General features: G+C 47.3%; 1 protein-coding gene across 1 annotated transcript in view; it reads left to right on the top strand.

Annotated features, from left to right (window-relative positions):
• RYR2 (ryanodine receptor 2) overlaps positions 1-27579 on the top strand; it is a 3458987-nt gene that overhangs the window by 3153162 nt on the left and 278246 nt on the right. Inside the window, exon 92 of the mRNA XM_085612346.1 lies at positions 5792-6013. Coding sequence (XP_085468472.1) covers positions 5792-6013 — 222 coding nt within the window. The remainder of the gene's footprint in view (positions 1-5791; positions 6014-27579) is intronic.

The raw sequence follows: 27579 nt of genomic DNA, 5'->3' as shown, positions 1-27579 counted from the left end.
GTTGGGGCAAGCACACTACCCTGGTGCACCCCCTTGGAGACTGATATGTTATTAGTCTGACTACCATCAGAGTTCCACCTGACTTTGGCGTAGTTATCTTAGTGTAAGCGAGCCAATAGTTGAAGCAAGTCACAGGGGAGTCCTAAGTCCCTGACAGCAGCCCAGAGTATAGTACGATCTATGGAATCAAATGCCGTTTTAAGGTCGATAAATACAACATACAAATGGCCCCTCCTGATATTCACTTTTTTCCAGATGAGCAAAAGAAATAGGAACACCTGGTCTAGGGTGCTCGTGGAAGCCCTAAAACATGCCTGCAGGTGAGAGAGAATGTTGTTTTTCTCTATCCTGCTTTGAAGACGTGACAGGATTATTATACTGAAAACTTTCTGGGAAATATTTATGAGGCTTATTAGCCTGTAGTTTGAGGGGGACCCCTTTATCTCCTTATTTGAATATTGGGATGATTTCCGCGCCTTTCCAGGTCAAAGGGATATCCCCCTCCTAAGATGGCATTGAAAATTATTTGAAACAATGGTCCCCAAATATTTGGCTCTGCTTTAAACAGGTCTCCTGGGAGTCTATTTAGCCCTGGAGCTAACCCAGTCTGGAGTAAAATAATTGCTGTTACAGTTTCCTCTACGGAAAAACTAACAGCACCTTTCTGTACAGGTGCTAAGTTGCATTCCCTAACTGCTACTGCTGCCTCCCCTCGGGCTCAGAAGCTGTACCAGTAGAAAGTTTCTGGAAGTAGTCTTCCCACACATGTGTTTGTTTACAGAAGTCATCTTCACTAACCTGCTTGATTGACTCTTTTGACAGAAGCTGCCAGAAAAGTTGGCAATCCTTCAGTTTTGAAGCTTTAACTAGTGTATGCCAGTTCTCAGCCTCCCAACTCCTTTTTGCCACATCCTGTACCCTCTTATACATCCTCCTTCTACTTTTGATGTAATTTGCTTTACTGCCACTGTTAGATAATTCTTAGCTAGTCTACATTCTTCATTATACCATGGGGCTATATTCTGTTTAGGCATGTGAGAGTTACACTGTCTGCTAAAATAGAGTTTTATACTATTTGTTAATTGTTGCAAAATAGACACAATAAAACCATCACTTTTGTCATGATCACTCAGTTCCGTGAGGGTCTGAGCCACCTATTTATAGATCTTGGGAGCAATTTTCCATCAGCCATGACCTGGGGCCATTTGACTCTCCCGTTATTAGTAGTAACAACAGGGGCCATCGCTGATGAGTTTGGCTATGCAAAATAGGGAGTCCAAATAGCCTCAGAAGAGAGCATTATGATTGCTGTCCTCACGGTTTAGGACAGCCATGTCGTTGACATGGGGCCAGAGGTCAAGGTCCACCATGATGTAGTCGATCCTGCTTCTGACATTCCCCCTCTTAAAAGTAAATTTTGCTTCCTCATCTGAGGGTGTCTGCCCGTTACACGAGCGCACCCCAAAGGCTAGAGTAAAGGACAATACTTGCTGCCCAACCTTGGTACATCTGTTAATGGCAGGTATCTGGAGCTTATTTACACCCCTGGCTTGCTCTTCCTCTTGTACTAATTCCTGTACAAAGTCTACTGTCTCATAAGTCGTGTTAAAATCTCCAGCTACGATGAGGTAAAACTCTGTCCTAGAAATATCAAGGTAGTTGGAAAGCGTTGCCATAGTTTCTGAGGGCCTGTGATGACTACTAAACCTATTATATATGTTAATAATTCTGACATGAGTGTTCCCTTTAGGCAATATCAGATCTAGGCCAAGGATCTCCTGGGATCCTACTTCGAGTAGGTTAATTTTGCAGACCAGTGTGGTCTTGACCCAAATCAGTAACCCACCCAGCTGGCGAACGCCTAGCCTCAATGCTAAACATAGTAAACCCCATCCAGTGTACTTGCTCCGTTGCCCACGTTTTTTGGAACAGGCATATATAACTGCTGTCCACTAACTTGCCCCACTCCGGGTCATTTAGTTTGGACCTTATTCCAGCAATATTCCATGAAATAATCTGTAATTGATGGTCAACATGTGTGCATCCCTGCTGCGGGTGACTTGATGTCAATTTTACAGTCATTTGGCCTTGAGTAGGGGCTTGGTGAGTGGGCAGGATGAATAGGGTACGACTTACTGTTCCATTTAAAATGTTATTACTAATACTAATATCCCCCTCGGGCTGAAGCACTGCGGCTACAGCATAGGCCGACATCGATTTAACATTCCCTGGGTTTATTCAGTCTGGGCTGTCCAGCTCGGTGAGTGCTTGGAATCTATTAGTAGCTTCAAAGGGGAATTGCTCCTTTCTCTTCAGTAGATTCTGGGTACTGCAGGCTTTTAGCGGGGCAATTGGACGTGTAGGTTTAAGATGTTTACAGAAAAATCAGAGTGGCACAATATTAATCCCATGACCAAACCCCCACTCAGATGGTTTCCTCCCCCTATTGAGCGATTGCCCTGCAAGGTCTAGGGATCTGCAGTTAATCACTATGCAGTCTCCTTTAGTAGACTTCCGTAGAGGACCAAAACAGCTCACTCTTCTAATGAACAAAATGTCATGGTAGCTAGAGTTTGAGAAATCAGAATTTTGGAATAACCAGTAGCAGAATTTGTTTTTTAGTTGGCTGGTGGTTTCTTTGGGATTGCCCTGTAATGAGGGGATATTGGTTAAAATCACCACATATGGGCAGCACACTGGAGGAAGATGTAAAGTCACCTCATTATAAGGTTCATCCCTGACAGCAAATCTATCTGTTTGGGAGGGGGCTGCCTAATGGGTTCAATTACATTTCCATTGAGTAAAGAACTGTGTGTGTTAGACCTAAGGGTATTACCAATATGCCCCTCCTCAATTGAGTGGTTGATATGCATCATTGCTCTGGATGTAAATGGGGCTTCCCATGTGTCATAACCTTTTTTGGGAGGTAGGCACAGGCAAGGATTGTGTTAGGTTACAGCGGTGGCTTGCCACCATGGTGGTGTGCTTTTCAAAATGTAATACTCCCCCTAAGTCAGGGCATTCTGATAGTATGGGCCCGTGGTTCCCTGCCTCAGTCATTAAGCAGGTAAAAGACTTTTTGATATTTACCATATTAGCCTCAATTTTGTCAAGCCTGTCCAGTATTGGTGAAAGATTATTTTATAATATTTTTTCAAAGCAATTCATTAGAGTCTTAATAACTTGACAGGATAAGCCTGTGAGGACGGCTGATGCTTGCTTAATGCTGTTAAGCTCCTCAATAGGTAACTCCTTTTTTTTTTTTCTTAGATCTGGTGTTTACTACCAATAAAGGCTTAAAATGTTTCAGTTTCTACTTCCTTTTGACTGGAGGGCTAGACGTCAGGGATACTGGAAGTTGGAGCGGAGACTTTACAGGGAGGGATGATTCCAGCGTGGTGTGGTCAAAAGTAAAGTTCCCTGGTTCTGTGACCCTTGACTGCCTATTTGGAGTTGAATTCGAATTCAGAGCTATAACAGTTCCCCCCTCCAAGGATAGACGACGTTCTACTACTAGGATTTCTTTGTCTATGGCTTTGACTGCCCGTGACAGAAAACAATCAAGGGTAGAGTTCCTGAGGGTCTTAGAGGTACTCTCCCTAGCTCTCATTTGCTACCGTTTAGCCATTTAGAAAAGTCAAAATCACACTATATAGAACTTAATTCAATGTAAATATCCATACAAACTTACACGGCAGCTCTGGAAGACTTTGTTTGTCTGGATTACAACGCCGGGTAACCCAATATCCGAGAAGAGAAGAGGAGTGCAAGTAAAAGTGAAAGCCAAGAGGGTAGGCCCAGCCCAGCCCAGCCTCCAACGGGTGTTGACGGGCGTGGACGGACTCGCCCTTGGCCTGGGCGCAGACCGGGCACGCCCGCGCGTGTCCTGTGCTGCGGGAGACCAGCAGCATTTTTGTGCGCCTCCTGCTATGTCCCGTCACATTGGCGGCATCATCCACATAGTAACTGGGGGCTGTGGTCCCCGGTTGCAGGCAAGTGGTGGTGTTTGGCTCCCGCGCTGCAGGAGACCGGCAGAGTTTTTGTGCGCCTCCTGTTGCGTCGTGTAACGTTAGCGGCGTCAACCACGTCGATTACTGGGGGCTGTGGTCCTCGGTTGCAGGCAAGTGGTGGTGTTGGGCTCCCCCAATTTAGACTAGATTTTGTGTCTTTTGTTCACAGCCTACACTAGATAGAGCACACTCACCTTTTCACTGCAGCCCGATTTTGCAGCATAGCTGCAAAAACGGCCCCATAACAAAATCGGCCCCCAGGGGCCCAAAACTGGCCCCCACCCGTGCAGCGCACCGGGGGATTGCCCGGTGCCCGCCATGGCCAGTCTGGCCCTGGCTGCCAATGACATCATTGGCCGCAACTCTTACTAAATTGTGTGCTGCAATATTTTCTGCCCTTTGCACAACACCGGGTTGTAGTTTTTCATGCAGCATTCCTTTGTGTAACACAGTAAATCTGGGCCTGCGTGTCCATGCATGTTGGAAAGGTACCCGCAGCCCTCATAGAATGAGGCGCAGGCCAGTATTCAAACTCACACCATGGCACTTCAAAACTTGCCTCTCCGAGCCACCATTTGTTTGCACAGGTAACTGTCAGTACAGTATGTGTCATACTCATTTATTTCTAGAAGTACCTATTTTAGGAGAAGGTGATCAAATGCAGCCATAACACCGCAGGGGGGCTTAGAGGCTGTGATGCAGACGGCTGAGTGAATATTTTCCCAATTTATGTAATGCCAGTCCACAATTCAGTGATCTGACCTTCTCATTCACGACAATCCCTGCGGTTTTCAATCCCATATCAAAAGACCTCCCTTGTATTCCACTTGTCTGCAACATAGGTTACTTCTCTCATTTTAAATGAGAACTTTGCCTTGAAAAAACAGACGTGAGATCAAGATTTGGCTTTTCTAAAATCGGTGTAAAACTGTTTTATTAAGTCAGGACTTAAAATTGTCACAATCAGTTTAATTCCTAATGTACCGAGAGCTGTACTGACAGGCTTTTTTGGAGCTAGAGTAGAACAGTTTTCATATAATGTACAGAGAGAGCATACTCACTCACCCCTTTCACAGACCTAGTACAGTTTTGAAAATTCTGTAAGGACAGCCGTTGCACGCATTTTAATAATCATGTGGTGACTTAAATATAGTGTTGTTAAAAAACTGTTTTTCAAGATTTTAGATTTTAAAAAGTTGTATTATTTATTTACTCTTTGGACATATTGTATGCCTACAAATAGACTCATTTCAAACACTGAACTCTTGGGCAAAAGGATGTTAGCTTTTCGACCTTAGTGTGCATTGTTAACATCTAGGCCTGGGCGACATTTTAATTACCCATGTGATATCTGAACATTTTCCCATAAATTTGCCTACATTTTTTTTATCGAATGTACACCTTGTGTAAAATTCTTGCAAGTTACCAACTGGAGACTTTTTCACACAGTCTCCTTGAGTAACATTTTCATTTGGAACCACTTTGTTGGTGTGCACTCGCATAAGAAAAAGTCACAAGAGATGCTGGCCAACCACATTTTGCCGTAAAAGTAAAACTTTGTGGAATGTCGTGAAATTTTCACAGAATCTCTCCCAAGCAAATGCTCAGGTTTGCACACCCCTCACAATATACATCATCTATTTCTGCTTGTAGTGTGTACATTTACATTCAATTAATATATGTTTGACCATGAACATATTCTTTGCATTACTGTCTGTAATTGTGCAGTGAAACATCGGATTCTTAGCAAAGTAATTTTAACGTTTATACAATTTCAACAGGTCTCTACCTCTGCTGTATTAGAAGAAAAGGAAATTGCCATAGAAACCCCTTGTTTTGGTCCTAGGATGAGCAGTATGGAGCACCACCATAACAGCAGAGTCATTACTGTGCACTATGTTTTGGAAGAGAGCAGTGGCTACATGGAGCCAACTCTGCGCATTCTTGCCATCCTCCATACGGTCATCTCCTTCTTTTGCATTATTGGATACTACTGTTTGAAAGTGAGTTATTTGAACAGCACATCCTATTTGTTATTGTTAGAGTGTGGTGTGCAGGGGCCTGCAATGTTGTACTTTCTCCAGTGACCTCAGCCTGTGCTAGTTTGTGTATGCTGTCTAGAATTTTGGAAAATACTTAATTTCTATAACTAATATTCTGTGTTACATGCACATCTCGGTCACTCTTGCCTTTCAAATTAACTCTTTCGCTGGTTTATTATGTTCGTTTCTCTATTTTCTGTTTCAGTTACTATGATGTTTCATGTTGAACACTATGGAAACCAACATTGGCAAAGCCAATACGTTTCTGCTCTGAAAGGCTGAGCTATTGGCTTCACCAATGCGTTCTCCCATCAAACAAATGTGTACACATTGCTGCCAATCTTGCAGTGGGTCTTCCATCAGGCTGCCATGGGCTTGCATAGTGATGTAGACAGCCACTTTTAACACACTGATCCAACATAGGGAATGGCTTGTTAGAACAATTTAAATGTAAAAAAGTAAAATAGTCTCCTCAAGCATACAGCATACCTGCCAACTTGAAGAACAAGCTCACAGTGTAAAGAGGGGGCGGAGCCTCTGCCGAGAAGTACCTATGAGGCACATCTGAAAGAAACACGTTAGTTAGATTCCTCACCTTAGAATATCCCCAGGCGTCAGACTGGATCCGGAAGATTTTTCGTCAGCAATACCCCTTGCGCGTCGCTAGGCGTCGTCTGCGGCTCCGCGTCCGTCGTCGGCGTCGTGCGCCGGGATGACGTCGTCGGAGTACTTAGACGCCGCCCTCGCGCGCTGACGTCAGTTCTTCTTTTTTCCGCGCCAGTAAGCGCAGATCCGGGAGAGCTACCCCTTTTAGTCTTTTTTGACTAAATCTTTTTGATCATTTTTGATCCTTGTCTGTCGACATCTGGTGCCGGTAGGATGCCTGGGTTCAAGGCTTGTGAAGATTGTCATCGACTGATGTCGGTGACCGATCACCACCGCCGGTGCCTCTACTGCTTAGGCCTCGACCACGACGCGGAGTCGTGCAACGACTGTCAGGCCCTGACTTCGAAGGCTAGGCGGGAGCGGTCCCGCAAGCTTCTGGAGCTTCGCCACTCGGCTCCGCGTCGTGCGCGATCCCGGTCCAGGAGGAGGTCCAAGGATCGCTCGCGGAGCCCTAGCCGACGCCACCATCGCTCGTCGGGCTCCAAGTCGTCGGGTAAGTCTAAACACTCTAAGAAGTCGAAGCGGCGACATCGCTCTTCGGACTCCCCTCGCCGGTCGCGCGACTCGGCCGAGGGTCCAAGTGGTTCCACCCCCGCGGCTCCGGCGGAGCCGCAGGTGCCGCGTCCGCCCCCATACCTTCCGGTCCCTGGGGCTGACGCGGCGCCGGCGGAGATCAGTGCCTTCCTCTCGGCCATGAGGAGCCTGGCCCCGCCGTCGACGCCCGCTGGCGCGCCTTCGGGCCCCGCGGACTCGACTGGGCGACCTCGCGTGCCGGCGGCTCCGGCCCCGGCGCCGTCGACGACTCCGGTCTCGACGCCGCAGGTCCCCGCGGGGCCCTTGCCTGGGCCCCAGTCGACGCCGGTTGACCTTGTCACTCCTCCACCGGCGCCGACGCCTGAACCACCGACGCCGTCACCGGCGCCACCGACGCCGACGCCTGTGACGCCGACGCCCCGGTTTAGCCCTCATCCGGACCCGACGCCGGCACGGCGTCCGCCGACGCCGCATCCGACGCCGCTTGAGACCTACCATCTCTACAGTCCGGTTCCGATCATTCCTCCTGTTTATCAGGAATCGGAAGAAGGGGGCGACTGGGAGGGGTTCGAGGACCCTCTGGCTGTTCAGTCACAGCTTTCTCAGGACTGGGCAGATGAACTGGGGGAGGCCAGCGGACTGGACACCTCGCCAGACGCTGGATTCACTTCTCCTCCGACCGTGGCTTCGGAGGAGGGTGCAGCATTTTCTGTGGTGCTGCGCAAGGCGGCTGAGGCCCTTGGGCTCGAGTTGCCTGCCGTGGCTGTGAGGACCAACATCCTCACTGAGGTGCTTCAAACCTCAGCAAGCTCCACTGAGCCTCTGCTGCCGTTCAACGAGGCCCTCACTGACGTTCTGCAGGGCACCTGGTCCAAGCCCTCCACAGTTCCTCCTGTAGATAGGAACGTTGCCAGGCGCCACCGCCCTGCCCCGGGCGACCCCAGTTTCCTGTCCCAACACCCCACCCCCAAGAGTCTGGTTATCCAGGCCTCTACTTCCCAGTCCTCCTTCCCGACCGCTCCGCCGGACCGGGATTCCAAGAGACTCGAGCAGTTTGGCAAGAAACTGTTCTCGTCCCTTAGTTTGGGCCTGCGGTCCTTAAATACCGCCTGTCTCTTGGACCGTTATTCCCATTCCCTGTGGGATACGGTGGAGGACGTGCTGCCCCTGTGTCCGGAGGAGGTCCGGACGCGTCTTACCCAGGCTTTGGCCGATGGGAGGGATGCAGCACGGCACGCCATAAGATGTGGGCTTGACACCACGGACTCGCTAGGTCGGGCGATTTCCACCACGGTGGCGCTCCGCCGCCACGCCTGGATGCGGTCCACGTCATTTTCCGGGGATGTCCAGAACACCCTCATGGACATGCCCTTTGATGGCACTCGCCTGTTTGGTGAGAAGGCGGACAGTGCGCTGAACCGTTTTAAGGACTCCCGGGCTACGGCCAAGTCCTTGGGCCTCTCGGCTCCGCGGGCGCACACCTCCGCTTTTCGCCCCTTTCGTGGCCAAGGAAGGGGCGCCTCCTCACGTCCGCAAAGCCACCAGCCGCAGAACCAACCTGCGCGCGGTCGCGGACGTGGCTTCCGCCGTGGCGGAAATGGAGGACGACGTGGTCAGCCCACATCCACCCCGGCAGCATCCGCCTCAAAGCCTTCCTAGTCCGAGCTTTCAGGCCCATACCACGCCAGTGGGCGGCAGAGTTCGCCATCACCTGCTCCACTGGCGGTCCCTAACATCGGACAGGTGGGTGCTGCAAATCGTCCGAAGGGGCTACTCCCTCCCCTTCGAGACGACCCCTCCAGCCATGCCACCACAGCACCACCGTATCTCGGGGGATCATTTGGATCTTCTCCGCGAGGAAGTTTCGGCTCTCTTGGCCAAGGGGGCCGTCGAGCGCGTTCCGGGTCCAGAAGTAGGTCGTGGTTGTTATTCCCACTACTTTCTGGTTCCCAAGAAGGGCAAGGGGGGCCTGCGCCCTATCTTGGACATCCGGAACGTCAATGCCTTCCTCCGAAAGGAAAGGTTCAAGATGCTAACGTTGGCTCAGGTTTTAGCTGCCCTAGACCCTGGAGACTGGATGGTAGCGTTGGACTTGCAGGACGCATATTTCCATATCCCCGTCCTGCCGGCCCACCGGCGTTACCTGCGGTTCACGGTGGGCCAAGAGCACTTTCAGTTTACCGTGCTCCCCTTCGGCCTCACCAGTGCCCCTCGGGTGTTCACGAAAGTGATGGCGGTGGTCGCAGCTCATCTGCGCAGATCAGGGGTCCCAGTCTTCCCCTATCTCGACGACTGGTTGTTGAAGGCGGGCTCGCCCCAGGCAGTCGTCTCCCACCTCCAGACTACGGCGGATCTCCTGCATTTGCTGGGGTTTTCCATCAACGTGCCGAAGTCACACTTGAGTCCCTCTCAGAAGCTCCTCTTCATCGGAGCGGTTCTCGATTCGGCGCAGTTCCGGGTCCATCCTCCGGAACAGCGGGTCCGGGATATACAGGCCCTGATTCCCATCTTTCGGCCTCTATCCCGGGTTTCGGTCAGGCTAGTGTTGCGGCTTCTGGGGCTGATGGCCTCCTGCATCCTACTAGTGCATCACGCCAGGCGGCGCATGCGGGCTCTGCAGTGGGACCTGAAGTTTCAGTGGGCCCAGCATCACGGCAACCTGTCCGACCATGTCTTGATCTCGGAGGGTACTGCACAGCAGTTGCAGTGGTGGCTCACGGACCGCGAGTGGGTCAAGGGCAAGAGCCTCTCCCTTCCCCAACCGGAGCATGTCGTAGTGACGGATGCGTCCCTCCTGGGATGGGGTGGCCATATGGGAGAGGCGGAGATCAGAGGCCTCTGGTCTCCGGCGGAGTCTCGTCTCCACATCAACCTGTTGGAGTTGAGAGCGATCCGGCTTGCACTGAAAGCCTTCCTTCCCTCTGTCAGGGGAAGTGTCGTGCAGGTGTTCACGGACAACACCACCGCCATGTGGTACTGCAACAAACAGGGCGGGGTGGGGTCGTGGACCCTTTGTCAGGAGGCTCTGCGCCTCTGGACATGGCTGGAACACCAGGGCGTCACCCTGGTGGTTCAACATCTGGCGGGCTCTCTGAACGCCAGAGCAGACGAACTCAGCCGCCGGTGCATGATGGATCACGAATGGCGTCTGAACTCCGAAGTGGTGCAAGGCCTCTTTCAGCAGTGGGGAGAGCCTTGGTTAGATCTATTCGCCACCGAAGAGAACGCGCAATGTCAGCAGTTCTGCGCGTTGGAATTTCCAAGGCGGCACTCGCTCGGCGACGCTTTTCGTCACGAGTGGAGTTGCGGTCTGTTGTACGCCTTTCCGCCTATACCACTTCTGCCCAGAGTGCTGAAGAAGATCAGGCGCGACCGGGCCCAAGTCATCTTGGTGGCTCCGGATTGGGCACGAAGATACTGGTATCCCGAGCTACTCAGTCTGTTGACCGATCCCCCGATACGTCTGCCCCTTCGGGAGGATCTTCTGTCGCAGCAGCAGGGGACGGTCCTCCACCCGAACCTGTCCAGCCTCCACCTCCATGCGTGGAGATTGAGCGGCGGCAGTTGATGCCATTTGACTTGCCTCCTGAAGTCTGTGATATCATTCTGGCAGCCAGGCGTCCCTCCACAAAGTCGGTATACGCCTGCCGGTGGAACAAATTTGTGGCATGGTGCACAGCAAAGGCTGTGGATCCCCTTTCCGCCCCTCTTTCTGAGGTTCTCCTCTTCCTTCTTTTTCTGGCCCGGCAGGGCTCTGCCCTGGGCACCCTGAAAGGTTATCTTGCTGCCCTCTCCGCCTTCTTGCGGCTTCCTGATCAGCCTTCTCTTTTCAAGTCCCCTGTAGTGTCACGCTTTCTCAAAGGCATTACACACACGTTCCCTCCTGTCCCTTTTGTAATGCCTCAGTGGGACTTGAATCTGGTTTTGACATTCCTGATGTGCGCTCCCTTCGAGCCTCTTCACAATTGCCCTCTTCGTCTTCTAACTCTAAAGACTGCTTTTCTGGTAGCCATCACCTCGGCTAGACGGGTGAGTGAGCTCCAGGCTTTATCTTCAAAGCCTCCTTTTCTATCTGTTCATCCGGACAAGGTTGTCCTTCGGCCTCGTCCCTCCTTTCTTCCTAAAGTGGTGACTCCATTTCACCTTGGGCAGTCTGTCACCTTGCCCACCTTCTTTCCGCCTCCGCATCCTTCCAAAGAGGAAGAGAGGCTCCACCGTCTGGACCCAAAACGTGCGCTCTCCTTTTATCTGGACCGCACAAAACAGTTCCGGGTGGACGACCAGCTTTTTGTTGGGTACGTGGGCGCTAAGAAGGGGAAAGCTGTGCACAAACGAACCATCTCTCGGTGGGTCGTTTTGTGTATAAAAATCTGCTATTCCTTGGCTAAAAAGGACCCTCCTGTTGGGCTGCGCGCCCATTCTACTCGGGCCACGGCGGCTACTACTGCCTTGGGACGGGGAGTCCCTTTGCAGGACATCTGTCAGGCGGCGACGTGGGCTTCGCTACACACGTTTGCCAGGCATTATTGCCTTGACAGCCAAGTCCGGAGGGATGGCTTCTTTGGCCGTTCTGTCCTCCAGGACTTTCTGGTGTGATCTTGGTTCGCAGACCCACCACCGGGGATGGTATTGCTTGGGTATCTATTCTAAGGTGAGGAATCTAACTAACGTGTTTCTTTCAGATGAACAAGTTACTAACCTTCGGTAACGATGTATCTGTAAGAAACATTAGTTAGTTAGATTCCTCACCGACCCACCCATCCTCCCCGTTCTGCGAACTGACATCTAGGGTTAAGGTTGTCCTTTCAGGCCCCTAGATTTTATTTTTGGCACCAGTGTCGGTCTTTGCATGGCTCTGCGTTCCTGGCGCGGAAGGCTATGTACAAGAACTGACGTCAGCGCGCGAGGGCGGCGTCTAAGTACTCCGACGACGTCATCCCGGCGCACGACGCCGACGACGGACGCGGAGCCGCAGACGACGCCTAGCGACGCGCAAGGGGTATTGCTGACGAAAAATCTTCCGGATCCAGTCTGACGCCTGGGGATATTCTAAGGTGAGGAATCTAACTAACTAATGTTTCTTACAGATACATCGTTACCGAAGGTTAGTAACTTGTTCTTTTGAACCCCACCCTGCCCGCAAACCCCTCCTCCCAAAAAAAAGCTTGCTGAGTCTGGTGCCGATGTCCTGGGGTGTTTTCACACCGCTTAATGGACATCATTAGTTCAAAGCCACGGAAAACGAGCTGAAACCACTGTTTACGGTGGTTTTCAGCTCATTTTCCCTGCCATTGTGTGATATCGTCACCCCACTAGGTAAGCGTATGAAGGGAGCGGATATCGTGTGTCACACAGTGGTACTGTGTGAGATGGCAGGTGTGATACAGTGCAAGGATAGAACTCGTTCACTCAGAACATGGTGAAGCCAAAATGGTCCTGGGTGGGACAAACACAAGAACAGGGAGGAAGGAGGGGCAGACAACTGAGATAAACAGTAATGAACGAGTGGCTGTAATGTGTTGAAATCAATATATCTTGCAAACACTGTAGCCGAGATCTAAAAATTGGATGGCTTTTGGCCAATATGACACTACGCAGCTTCCAATTGCTCTGATGTGCAACTGTAGAATACTCTTAACGCCTTGTTGATGTTCTCCTCTTTAGGAACAAATAAACTTTTCTTCTGAAAATTTGCGGGTAATACTTTAAGGTTAGACCTAGGTTATTAATCGCTTTTCTTTGTGCTTCAGTGGGAGATATTTATAGTAGGGAGTACACTTTTTTTGTATGATCAACCTTTATGCCTCACTCGTCAATGGGTGTCTGGTCTGTGCTATATTAAAATAAACATATCAAGTATGTGCTACAGACAGCGGCTTCAGATTAGCACAGAGGCAGCAATTGATGCCACTGTGGCATACTTGGCAAAATTGTTCCCTAGCATAGGACTGCAAAAATCATTATTTCATTGATTCTGTAAAAGGGCTTCTAAATGGATACGGATATGGCCGAAATGCATATTTTCATCAAATAATTACATGCAAACTGGACTTGGTCAAAATTGTGTGACAGCTATCAAGTTAAAATTAGACAACTCCGCTCCAACACTTCCCATCCTCTTTTGTGCAAGTAATTAAAAACCACCATCTGTTTCTTGGAAGAACAGTGACCTACTGGTCTGCTGGCCTTCTGGATTTCCCCTATCAATCTGTTCACACTGTTAATTCACCATGGATTTCCTGGCTCAGATTATTTGCACACGGGTCTAAAGGAGATGCTTTCAATCACATTATCCCTTTTCTTCTTTCTTTAATTTGCTTCTGATATAGTTACTTTTGCTTAATATGTCGTCGCCCCTACTAGATGCATCCATTTTGGCTTCATGGGATGACCTACATTGTTGACTCAGTTTCCTTTTTGAAGGGGTCAAGTTCATATCTCAAGCCTCTGATGCATCTTCTGTAGGTCCTTCCACTTGTCAAAAGCAATGCCATTTTGTGCCTGTGAGTTGCATAACATAAAATGTTGTGAAGTGTGAATGACAAATTATTTATGTTCCCAGATAAGATGAACATATGCTCATTGATGATAATAAAGTCAAACTCTAAGAGTTTTTGAAATATCACATTTTCTTGTAGTACATAAGACTGTACCGAGCACATTTTCTCCAGGGTCTGTGAGCAAACCTCCATTTTTTGTGTTTCAATGGTCGGAATCGTTCTCTAAGCTGGTGAGCAAAGAAAACATGCGGGCCATGATCAGATGTGAAATTAAATGAAAGACTTGTCCCCCTTGTTGTCATAGCCCTGCATGGAGAAACATCAGCCCAAGTGAGATGTGCTATTTATTATTTTTTTAAGACCACCTAAGCCGTAAACCAGATCTGTGTATTTGCTCTGAGTCTCTTCTTGCTTTACTACATGATAAGTATAGTCAATTCATAATGTCCTATCGAGATGCTGCAATTTTTCAGTTAAAAGACATTCAGATGATTTAATTTGTTTGCATGGAGAGAGAACTCTTTCAAAGTGGCTTAACCAGTAAGGCTCCCTGAGAAACAAATGCTTACGGTATGTCTGCAACTGCCTCCCGGGACCTACTGAAAGGCAGCAACAGTGCAAACGCATGTGTAGAGAGCACCATTAGCACGCTGTTGGAAAGTGAGTTATTAGTGGTGGTAAATATGCATCTACCACTGGCAATAAGGTATAGGGCTCAGTATAGGTGTCAATAAATTATTCCAATGCTCAACCCTCCCTGGGTAGCTTGGCTGTCAGCAGCCAAGTTTAACTTGAGAGACAGGTATGTAAAGTATTTAAAAAAGACAATTCAGAAAATAATTAAGACACAACGCACAATACAAATCCCACACACATTTATAACAATAGGTAATATTTATATCTTTAAAGAAGACACCAAAATGACAAAAGTCCAATGAAGGAAATCGGAGATATGAATTTTTGAAGTATGAACACTTTCTAGCCCTTAGAAACCTAAAGCGCCACTCTGTGATATCTGGTTGTACTTGACCGGGACAAAGTCAAACTTTCAAGTCAACCGTGATGAAGCCCTTCGCAGATACACTGAGTTGGAGGCCCTAGTCAAAATGTTACTTTTGGACTTAAAAACTTTTCTGGAGCTTTTTCCGCCAGCGTCCCTCGATGGTCTTGACCAGCATTGGTTAGGGTTCGCCGGCATGACTTTCAGGGATCTGCCTGTCAAACACTGGAAGTCGGACCTCTGGAGCTCTTCAGTGGCACAAACCTGGAATCCAGGCCGGGTCACAGTTGAAGGTTGAAGGTGGCCGGCTTGGCTCTCGCGGCTGAGTCAGTCACCTTATGGTGTTTTTTCCAAAGTTGTTCCAAATGTCTCTAGACTTCTCAAGAATTCTGGTACGTCTTCCTGAAGTTCCTCTTGATGGCCCAAATGCTCGAAACACAATACAAGGATCTGTAAGCTCCAAGATGGTCCTTGAAAGTTTTGGACCACAATTCCCACAATGCACCTGGGCAAATCCCTTAAAAGTCCACTAGACACACCAGACAGGTGACTCTTGATGGTGATGATGCATTTGAGCTCTGTTAACCTGTAGCTTGCAGGGAGTCCACTTTTTAATCCTTCAGAAGCAAGGTAAATCCACAGGGCTGTAGTTCCAGATAGTGCAGCAGGTGCAGTTAGTCAGAATGCAGGGCCCGTGGTGCAAATCAAGTTTCCAGCATGACAATCTTTCTTTTCTTAGTTTCAAGCAGCAGATCTGATAGGCTTTGCACCTCTCACATATTTGTTCAGTGTTCTCTGGGGTCAACCAGGAGAGCACTCCTGTCCAGTGAGGTGCAAGGCAACACCCGAGAGCACGACCACTTCCTCTATAGTGTGGCATCATCTTCTTCCAGAAAGCATTATTATTCCAAAATTCAACATGGCTGCAACCTCAGATCATGAAGAGCTAACTAAACCAGCTCTCAGCATGGCTTATTTCCATAACTCTACACCCCTAACATCTGCAGATTCCTTCCTTAAACCTCACATCTGGCTGGGCCTGAAGGGATGGGGTCGATGGATCTGGTATTCCCTGCCTGTCCTATTCCTCCTTTGAAGCTTCAATGCTTTACGACCCCTTCCCCCTGATCTGTCATTCCCATGGAGCACTCTCCAGCAGATAGCCTCTCTCTGGGTGAACCACTTATACCTTCATCGAAGCAGCCTAGCTAATCCTGTTAATTGACCAATCATGGAAGACTTTAGGAAGGCTGAGTTTTGGGTTACAGACAAGAAAGTCGTATAACTTCTTTTCTGTACAGGTTAGGAGAAATTAAACAATAGCATATTGTTGGATTTATCAATACCATTCTCCTAAGTGTTTGAATGATATTTTTTTTAAATTCCTAGCAATATTTATGTGTTCATAAACTATTGCAATTTTATCCTATGGTGCTAGGCATCTACAATGTGGAAACTTAAATGTGCAATTTCTCAATCATCAGGGCATATAAAACATATTTTATAAGGACCCTGCTTATAGTTACATGACCCCCACCCCTGGGACAACTAGAGGAGACCTTGTGGGTCCTACACATGCAAATATAGTGTAGATCCTCACTCCACAGTGCTCAAAGCATCAACATTGATTTTGTGAGGCACTTTATTACAATGGGGAAGTGGAATTCGCAATTTCTTTATCCCAAGGGCATATAATAACTCTTTTATAAGGAGCCCACTCATAATTACATGAACCCCACCCCTGATACACCTATGGGGCTCCTTGGGGGTACTGAACATGAAACATTATTGTATATTATCACTTTCTAAGTGCCCTTACCACCAACGTCGTGTTTGTAGTTTATTACATTTTTAAAACAGTGCTGCTAGGCAGGACTTCTTTTAAAATAATCTCAGGCACTCAGCAATGTACACATGCAAGACCAGAAAGGGCTGCAGGCCTCTAAACTGCCATGCTCTATTATATACTAGGGACTTATAGGTAGTTTTAATCCCCCTGCCCTATTATCTACTAGGGACTTATGTTAGGTCATGCCAATTGTAAGGGTACCCTAATACATAGTGTTTCCTAAGGCATTTGTGAGTTTTCACTGTGTTGTCAACATGGTTCTGGCCCTGGGCCTGGTTAGAATGAGCCCAGGGACAGTTCTAGTCAGTTACCACCAGTATCAGTCTGGGGGAGGGGGTGGGGGTGTAAGGGGCACACAAGCTGGCTTTGCAACACAAGCTAAATGATGCTCTAAACACAGGCCCACTTGTGCCCATCCACACATGGATTTTGTCCAACTCCAGGAACCCTGGTCCTCCCCTTTACGCCGCTACCCCACTTCTCCACACACTTCTGCCTCACCGTACTTTACAACTCCGAGGTAGTGTTCATCTGTGCTTCCTGCAAGTTTTAGTGCACTTACCCACACCCAGCAATCACTGCACTAGCACCAACAGCACCCCCTCTCTCACACTACACCATGCTGCATCCAGCCACATAACACTCCACACTCACATGCATGCTCCTCAACACCTGCTTACTCACCAAACATGCAATATAGATCTGAGACCTGCTGCCTAACAACGCCCCGGACCAACTTTTCCTCACAGAAAATGGCTTAACCCTGCCTTTGCACCTCACATAACTGCAGCCACCACCGCCATCTACAAGATCGCCTGGCAAGACAGTCTTCACTAGCCCAGAGCCAGAATCATCATCAACACAAGAACACCATCAGCTGCACCATCTCCATGGACATGTCATCCTCCAGCATGGAAAACCTGCTGCTCAAGCTCCTCGTCACAGCTAACTTCATGCTGAGTGACACTCTCACCTACAGGTCACTGGGGCCATGCACCATCATGATTAACACCATCAAAGACTCAATACCACCAACCATCGACGATAGCAATTACAACATATTTAGAGACCGGAATCTCCACCTGAAAGACCACACTGACTCCAACTCAAAGTTGGAAACCTGGGCCTCACCCAATGAGTAAAGGAACCTACCTTCATTGCTGTGCATCTGCTGGACTGGGCAGCATCCAAGTCAACAAGCCCACACCAGTCTCCCGGTGGATAGACTTCAGTGAATATTGTAAATTGTGTAGGCTGGACTGTTTTAGCTATTGGTGCAAGGAGTGGTGCTGCTTTAATACTCAAAAGATGCATGACCCTACAACTCAGCACTCGGGTACACGACCCTCAACTCAACAAAATTCTGCATAGCCAATGCCGCACACCCTAAAAAACTAGGGGTACAAAAAAAAACAACATAAAATTAATAATATCTCAACCAGAAAGCACACATAAGCATGGCAAAATGTATGTAGGCAGGAAATTAATGATAGCATCAATAAACAAGCACTCAGCATGCAATACCGGCATGCAGTATATGTAGTAAGTTCAGCCCAGCATTTAATATCCACAAAAGCAAGAAATCAGACATGCATAAATCAACATCAGCATACATTGGATATGCCATCAAATAAACATGGCAGCAGAATAACAAGAGAATTCAAAATATATGTACCAGAGTATCATAAGCAAACTTGGGATTGCAAGTATTAAAGATCACCAAAACATTCCAAGTTCCCCTTGTGCTCAATCTCTCACCCGACATCTCTCAAAAATACCCGTCAACTCGAGAAACAAAAGACCTCCACAAGGCCTGGAATATCTGAAATAATATGACCTCACCAGTGCGCCACACAGCCAACAAAATATCTCACTGGAACACTGAACATTGCTGCGCGCACTGCCATTATGTCCTTCCAACAGAGTATCTGAAGACACAGGAAGCAATGAACATTGCTGCGCTCCCTGCCATGATCTCGACCCGGTGCATCACAAAAGGCCAGCTGTGTTGCGCTTAGGTCAATATTCCAGTCTTTCACTTGCACATTCTCTAAGTCACGCTGCCTCACCTTGTGACCTCACAGAGGCACGCATGGCCACTCATGATAGTGCTCTCAGATAGTGTTCTGCAGGGATCAGAGCCTTACACCACCGTAAAGTCGTGGTCATGGAAATGAGAATGATGCCGCAACTCGTGCCCCCCTGAGCTCACAGTTCTCACTCATGCTGCAAATCCATTGGTGAGTCAGTTGTCAGGGCCTCACTTAGCGAGCTCCGCGTTGCGGTTGACAGGGCCTCACAGCACGGTGCAGGATGCCAGTACCAATGTCCAACGCCAGCTGAAAATCCACAAAATATTACGTCCTTATCCCCATTCACTTGAAACTTTGATCCAAAAAAATGTCACCAGTTGACATAAAAGCCACCAGATCACTTAAATCGAACGCCACTGCTGGTTCTCATATAATGCTGCAGATTTACATCCAAAGTACTCCAAAAGTTTGCCTCCATTCCCATGATACCAGTAAATACAGATCCACATGCTGGCTGTGGGCTTTCCATTGAGGAGGACACTGGTGAGGCTGCAGGATGGTTTATTTTTCTCTGACCTAGTATTCTTTACTTTGTTTCTTCTGTATAGCTCTTAGTTTCTTCTGTAGATGTCTTGGAGATGTTAGGGTTGCCTGAGTGGGTGTGCCTGACCACATAGTCCATCGTCCCCCGAGAGGGTAATCAGGAGTACCTGGAGCCTGTAAGAATAGCCCAGGAGCTTGCCAAAAAGAGGAAGGGCAAGGGATGCGAGAACCCAACTTCTGAAATTCCCACTGTCCGGCAGGAGGCTAAACCTGAGAGGCACGCCCCAGAGCCTACATGAGAGGGTGTTTCTGCCCTGGGAAACCTACCTGGGCAGGTCAACAGGCAGGCTGACCAGGGAGGAGTTCTGCAAGGGGTAGAGGAAATGCCCTACTCTCATGGGCCTACAGCAGCAGGCTGATTCCCAGGCAGCTGGCAACAGCTCTGGTGATCACGTGATTTACTGGGAGAATGGTCCCTTGTATAGGGAGCCTAAGGTTCCGTAGCCTGGTGAAACCCGTGTGGTTAGAGCGGCAGACCCTGATGCAGAGGTCGGGCCCGGGACCAGGGTTCAATTCCCGCTTCGGCGGGTCTTGGGCTTAATCTCCTCGGACCTGATATTTCTCGCCTCGGTGCCTATTCTAATCATGGGTCCCACTCTGCAACTCTGGGCAATAGCTTGCTTAATCTCCACAACTGCCCCAACAGCGCAGGGGATGCCTGGCTGCACCTTGGGGGTGCCCAGGAGTGGACACTTCACAGGAAAAGCCAGGATGGGTTCCTCTGCGGTATAAGTACAGCGCCGGGACACCTCCGTTGGTAGGTAGCTGCACGCTTTACAAATGCCAGATTATTATTATTATTATTATTGGTGGTTTCACAATGCTACATTTCCTTACTACTGGAGAGGGTTCAAGATGTACCCCTGGCAGGTCATTAGGGGCAGAACAAGACCTTTGACAGGCTTGTCACCTCCTTTTATTTGCCTCAAATCAGGAGGGCCTCCGGTGCTTTCTGCAGGTCCTGTCCTACCTGCCAGACCAGTGGCAAGTAAGGAGGAATGCACAAGGCTCCCCTGCAACCTTTCCCTGCCATTGGCACCCCCTTTGAAAGGGTGGGCATCAAAATTATTGGGCCTCTGGACCCCAAGACAGCCATGGCCAACAGGTTCATACTGGTCTTGGTTGATCTTGGCACCCAGTACCTGAAGTAATCCCTATGAGCAACATTTACAGGTTGTCTGATAAAGAGGAAGTTTCCAAGATGCTGGACTTAGGGATTATTGAGCCCTCAAACAGCCCTGGGCCTAGCCCAGTGGTGTCGGTCCCCCAAAGCTACTCCTCCAGATGTTACTCCAGAACTTAGGTTCTGTTCTAACGCACACCCCATCCCCAGAGCTGATGAGCTCATTGATCATCTAGGAGCTGCCAAGTTCTTTAGCAACTTTGATTTAACATCTGGGTACTGGCAGATTGTTTAACCGAGGGGGTGAAAGAGAGGTCTGTGTTCTCAACTCCAGAAGGGCACCTACAGTTCCACCTATAGCCCTCTGCCACCTTCCAGACATTGGTCAAACTGGTCCTGGCTGAGTTGGAGAACTTCAATGCTGCCTATCTAGACAACATTACGGTCTTCAGTTCTAGTTGTAGGACCACCTGTGCCACCTCAGAGAAGTACAGAGTGGAGGCCGGACTATCAAAGCCAGTAAGGGCCAGATAGGGCAGGCTTCAGTGGTCTACTTGAGCCACTAAGTAGGAGGAGGCAAGGTGCAGCCCCTCCAGGCCAAAATTCAAAGCATTCTGGCTTAGGAACCCCCAAGACTCAGACAGAGGTGAGAACCTACGGAGGCCTCAATGACTACTCTAGATTTGTCAAGGGGTAAGGCATCATTATTGCCCATTTGACCAAGCTGACTTAGAAGAACCAGCCCCGCCATGTGATCTGGACAGAGGCATGCCAGAACGCTTTTGAAACCCTGAAGGATGCCATGTGCACAGCACCCCTGCTCAAGTTCCCTGACTTCTCCCAAGAATTCATTGTGCAAAGCAATGCAGTGCAGACCACTCACCAGGATTTAAGCTTCTGTGTTCAGCAGGCCTAAGTGTGTCTCTTTTGCTGGCCCGGGCTCCATCGCTGTTGTAAAGTGGGTTATTGTTTGGTAGAGATAAGTATGCACATACCACTTGCAATAAGGTCCCTCACACAGTGTGCAGTCCAGTAAAGGTCTCAGTATATTAGTCCCTTGCTCAACCTTTAGTAGCTTGCTGCGAGCAGTCAGGCTCAACTTAGGATACAGGTATGTAAAGCATTTTGAAGCATCAATACATTAAATAAGTAAGACACTACACACAATAAAAAATCTTGCACCAATTTATAAACATAGGAAATATTTTTTGTCAACTAATAGACACCAAAACAACAAAACTCCAATGTAGGGTACCAGAGATACGAATGTTTAAAGATTAACCACTTTATAGTGCCTAAAAACATATAGTGCTCACTTGGAACATCTGGTCACGATTGACCAGGACAAAGTCAAAGTTTGAAGCTTATTGCGATAGAGCCCAGGTCGGGTACACTAAAGGGGAAGCCCCGGTAAAAATGTTAACTTCAACTTGTCTTGAGCTTTTTCTTCCGACGTTGAGCAAGGCACCTAGGCTGAATTCAGTGCAGGTTCACCAGCTTGAGTTTCTGCGAGGTACTGGTCAAATCCTGGAAGTCTGGAGCTCCGGAGCTTTCAGCAGGACGAACCTGAAATCCAGCCCAGGTCGCTGTTAAAGGTGGCCAGCTTGACTCTCGAAGCTGGGTCGATCACCTTATGGAGCTTTCTCACAAAAGTTCTCAAAACTTCTGAAAATGTCTGGAAGTGCTTCCAGAAGGTCTCCTTGTTGGTTGAAAGTGTCCAAAACAACAATCCAAAGGTCTGCAATGTCCTAGATGGTCACTGGGCTGTCTGGAATACAATTCCCACAATACATCTGGCCATACCCTTAAAAGTCTACTGGGCACACTCCAGGCTGGAGACTGTTGTTTGAGATGATGCAGGTGGGCTCTGTTAACCTGTAGCTTGCGGGAGTCCACAGTAAAATCCTTTGCATCCAGGTCCAGATTCCAGCAGGGCAGTCCTTCTTCTCATAGTTTCAGGCAGCAGATATGAGAGGCTATGCAGCTCTTACACTATTAAGTCAGTGTTCTGGGGCGACAAGCAGGGAGGCACCTCTGTCCAGTGAGAAGCTGGGTGTCACCCAAAAGCATGACAACTTCTTCAAAGCGTGGCATCTTCTTGTCCCACAAAGGATTAATTATTTCCAGAGGAGAGAGAGCTGGCTAAACCGACCCACGATGTAGCTCATTTCCATTAGCTCTCCTCCTCCTGACTGCTGCAAGTTCCTGTCCTAAGCCTGCCATCTTGCAGTGGGAACAGGATGTGGGAGTAGGTAGGCCTGGCATTCCTCTACTGTCTTCATCTGTTTGAAGCCCATGATTTTTGACCCCCCCCCCCCCAGGCCTGGCCTGTTCTTTGCAGCCACAGAACTTCAACCATCAGAGAACCTCTGCTCTGGCCAGTCCACTAATCAACTAATCAAAGCAGTTTGGCTAAGCCTGTTAGAGCTGACCAATCAGAGGAGACTGCTAGAAGGCTGGATTTTGGCTCACAGAAAATAATGTCTTATTACTTATTTTCTGTACTAGTTATGACAAATGCAACAATGGCAAGTTGTTGAATTCATCCATACCAATATTTTATGTCCTTAAATGACATGTCACTCCTTTCCCAGCAATAGTTATACTTAAATAAAATATTCCAATGTTAGCCAATGGAGCTAAATACCTACAATGGGGAAAAATGAAATGGGCAGTATTTCCCTCACTAGGGCATATAAAACATATTTTATAAGGTCCCTAAGTATAGTTACATGGCCCCCACCCCTGGGACACCTAGGGGAGACCTTGGGTGCCTAATATGTAAAAATGAGGTAGATTATCACTTTTAAAGTGCCCATACCACCAAAGTCGAATTTGCATACAATTTACTTTTAAAGACAGTCTGCAAAGCAAGACTGCCTTCAAAATTACTGCAGGCATACAGCAGTGCACACATGCAGGTGCAGGAAATCTGCTGGGCCTCTTAACCTCCATGCCCTATTATATACTAGGGACATGTAGGTAGTATGAACCTATTATCTACTAGGGGCTTACAGGGGTCTCTCATTGTTAATGCAATCATATCCAAGTACCATATACTTTTAACACAGAGCACAGGCCCTGGGCCTGGTTAGCAAAGCCGAGGGCACAGTCAGAGTCGGGAAACCAGCATCTAGTGGTAAAAATGGAGGCACTACCAGATAACGACAGCTGGCACTTTGTGCATTTATGCACTATTTTCCTCTGAAATCTTTAAAATTGCATATCTCCTGTTGTAGTGATTGGAGTTTTGTCGTTTTGGTCTTGTTTTATTTGTTAAAAGAAACTCTATGTTTTTAAACTAGTGTGGGATCCTTTTTCTGTTGTGTTTTCACTGTATTACTGTTTGAAGTGATATGCAAATACTTTACACATTGCCTTTAAATTAAGCCTGACTTCTCTATGCCAAACTGTCAGGGGATTGAGCACAGGTTAATTTGAAGTTTGCGAGTGCCATGCCCTGGCTAGACTATTGGTTGCTCCTTGACCAGGAATCACACCCCAGTCAACCAACAACACAATTCAGTTCAATTATTTTTTTAAGATTTGGAGCTCCAAGGAGTTCTACATAAAAACATATACAAACAACTCCAATTCACCGCAACAATCAACACTTAAAAACAACTCATAAAAGACATAAAACATCAGCGGTAACAGTTTTCATAAAATAATACAAGAATCATAGTTGCATTAAGATTACTAGGAGGTAGCATGTGATCGCACAATCAATTTCAGGGTCCTTTCAATTACAAGATTAACGAGGGCAGGAAAAAGCGAATTGTACAATAGAATTCTTGTATGACTTTGGCTGTACATTACGAGGATGCTAAAAAGAAAATAATTTGTTTGATTCAGCGAAGAATAAAATACAAATAATTTTAAAAGTTCAAAATTGCTATATACGGTACACCATAACTAGCAGCATAAAGGATGGCAAAAAGTGCAAATGCTCGAGCAAGGTAACAAACTCAAGAATTCTTGGAAAGTACTAATTAATATTCAGTTTGCATACAAACAGCCTAACAGATAAAATATTTCTGACTAAATGGTATTCAATTGTACATGGCAGTATTCATAGCAGCATATGAGAAGATGGAAGTGCAAAAACGCAACTACAGTACCAACCATAACATAATCAGTATGAGACATGCTATATCATTAAATACCCTAACAATTTTAACCGTATGATAAAAACAACCCGATAATACTACTTATAGGATTCATTAGATATTGCCCAGAGAGAAACCTAAGCAACCAAATTCAACTAAGTAGGGCAACGTAGTCCTTGTCTAGAATATATTTAAAAATTGTGTAAAAAACGGAAGATTTTGAAGCACACTGGTTGGGGGGGTAAAATACAATATCTGGCCTCCTCAACCGTAGCAAGTTATACTTTAGGAACAAAGGTCTTAAAAAGCGACATCATGAAGGATGTAATAGGGGACAGACAAACAAGACATGGTTTAGATCCTGCACTCAGGTACCACATACATGACAAAGTCTATCCTATTTAGGAAGACCCTCCCATGCTCCAGTTACTATCAGCAAAGGAAGCAAAGTCATCCATAGCAGCAAGATGGTTCTCCGAAATCCATGGGGGAGATTCCAAATAACATAAGGTTCGGGCTGTTTATAAATACTACTCCCCACTATCATGTTATTATTGGAGTGCATTGGGCACAGTGCGGTATCTTTTTAGTGAGAGACTTTGTAAATTGTTTTTTTAATTCGAGTTTTCAAAACTTGTTTAGGAAGAGAACCTGTGCCACTATTCTCAAAATCAAACAAGTTTACAGCTTTCTTGTGATTCCTAAAAAGGACACTTTTTCCCTTAAGGGTGTAAAAGATTTTCTCATGCAGTGCTGCCTGTAACGGGTTCTCAACACTATTCAGTAGTGCATTGCTCCATCTTGGGCACACGATCATAGCATACAAGTATGTAGAAAGTAGCCCATATTTGAGCTGAATCGCAGCTATAGGGGCTGTGCGGATCAGATTACACATTTGGCGCCAAATACACCCCTCTCCTTTCTCAAAATTATCCCACTGCTGTTCATCCACTAATTCACAGGCGTACCGCAACGCGGGAGAAATTTTAATTTTATAAACTGATAGAACACGTGCAAAATGTCTTTTCCCGCAATGTTTATAGAGTCTACCAATTGCAGAAGCCTGAGAGATTGCCTTACTTCTGCATTGGTCAATGTGATCACTACTGGAGCAATTGCTCGTAAAATATTCTCCGTAAGTATGGGTACAACTTCACCACCGCAAGTTTATCTTTCCCCAAGAACCAGTGCATATTTTTTAAGTCTGGGTGGTGAACTCCGCTCCGCTCGCGGAATTGTGGAGTTTTACGCACTCCACGTTATGCGGAGCTCGCGGAAGTTCCGAAAAACTAAGCTTCATGTTGCGGAGCAGAGTTTTTTTCCTCGCTCGCGATCGTTGACATCAAGTTGCCGATCGTGAGCATTGGAAAATCAAGCTCCTGGCGAGATTTCTCAATGCGGGTGGTCAGATTTATCATTGCGAGTGGTCGTGTATGCACGCTAGCGCTTGCTTTGAGAAACCGCCCGCTCGCGTTGAGAAAGCTGTCGCTCAAGTAAAAATCTACTCGAATGGCAGAAAAGAAGCAGCGCCCGCTTGCACTGTGCACGATGCCGTGCTCGATAGTTGCACAGTGTGAACAAGCACCTGGCACTGACAATCACCGCAAACTGCATTTATCTAAGGAAACTCTGCCGCTCGTGGAGTTCAGCATAGCGCAGTGAAGTTTTTTGTGCACTCCGCCCAGGGTTAATATTTTTCTTAACTAAGCATCCCTGATATCTAAAAAACATAATTTTACTTTATGAGATATTTATTATAAAAAAAATACTCATCTTAGTAAAGTCCTAACTCAGTGAGTTGTCTTTGTAATCCAGTCGGAGTTAGATCTAATAGGATGGCATCGTCCGCGTATAGCAGGCACCTCAATTTCATTGTTCCTAGTTTCTGGGAGTCCCCTTTACAAAGCCCTACCCTACTCGGCAAATCATTAATATAAAGAGAAAAGAGGAGATGAGCCAGTAGGCTCCATTGCTTCAGCCCATTATGAGTCTCTACTTTGCTTGACAAGCCCTGGGTACCTCCCATCTGGACCTGAGTCCAGGTGGAGGAGTACAATGAGATGATTAATCTGAGCAGGTGAATAGGAATCCTCATTGCGGCCAGTTTTCTCCAGAGTGTCCCCGATCAACCCGGTTGAAAGCCGTGGAGAAATGTATAAAGGCTGCATATAAGGTCATACCCTTACTCATTGGGCATTTATCAATTAGAGTTTGCAGAGCACTAATGTTGTCTAGAGTGCCACTATGTTTGTGGAACCCGGCTTGCTCTGCAGGGACAAAGCCATTTCCAAAAGCCCAATCTTGGAGGTGGAGAACTATGCTCTTGGCAAATTATTTTCCGGTCGCATCCAATAAGGTGATCTGCCTAAAGCTAGCAGGGGTCTTTTTGGGACCCTTTTTATATAATAGAACCACAATACTTCCTTTCCAGTACAGTGGAATAGTCCCACGTATGCAACACTAAGAAAATACTGGACAAAGCAATTGTGTCCATGCTGAACTATCTTGTTTGATTTTAGCTATTGGTAAGTCATCTGGGCCCATCGCATCTTGATGCCTTGCCCCTTTAATGTAGCACTCTATTTCCTTGCACAAGGGGGGCTGTAATCGCTCCCCACGGGGAAATCAAAGGCTAATTTTGGATTCAACTCAGTCGTGGGATTTAATGCATACACCTCAGATATGTATGAGGTCCATTCTGCATATTAAAATGGCATTTGCCATAGTTTTACCATCGCAGTACTTGGCTATTAAAGCCCAATATATATGTGAATCATCAGACTGCGCAGCCTCTCTTAATCTTATCCAATTAGCATCTTCCACCCCTCTGCGCTCCAATGCCAGCTTTCGTTTCCTTGCCTGCTTTAATCTATTAATTTCCCTTTGTCTAGCCGTCAAAGACTGCTTAAATTGTTCCCTTATCAGGGCATTGATCTCACAATTTATTTATTTTACCTCCCATGATTTAGCCATTGGGGGCTTAGTTTCTCTAACTTGCTTTTTGCTTCCACATGATCTAATTAGGGCCATCATCTTCTCAAACCAGGAGATGAGACTTTCCTGACAAGGGTCAAGGCTCGCATTTTCAATAATCCTCCCAAGACATGGGA

This window comes from Triturus cristatus, chromosome 6, assembly GCF_964204655.1.
Source record: "Triturus cristatus chromosome 6, aTriCri1.1, whole genome shotgun sequence".
Lineage (NCBI taxonomy): Eukaryota > Metazoa > Chordata > Amphibia > Caudata > Salamandridae > Triturus > Triturus cristatus.
This window is presented reverse-complemented; position numbering and strand designations above follow the sequence as displayed.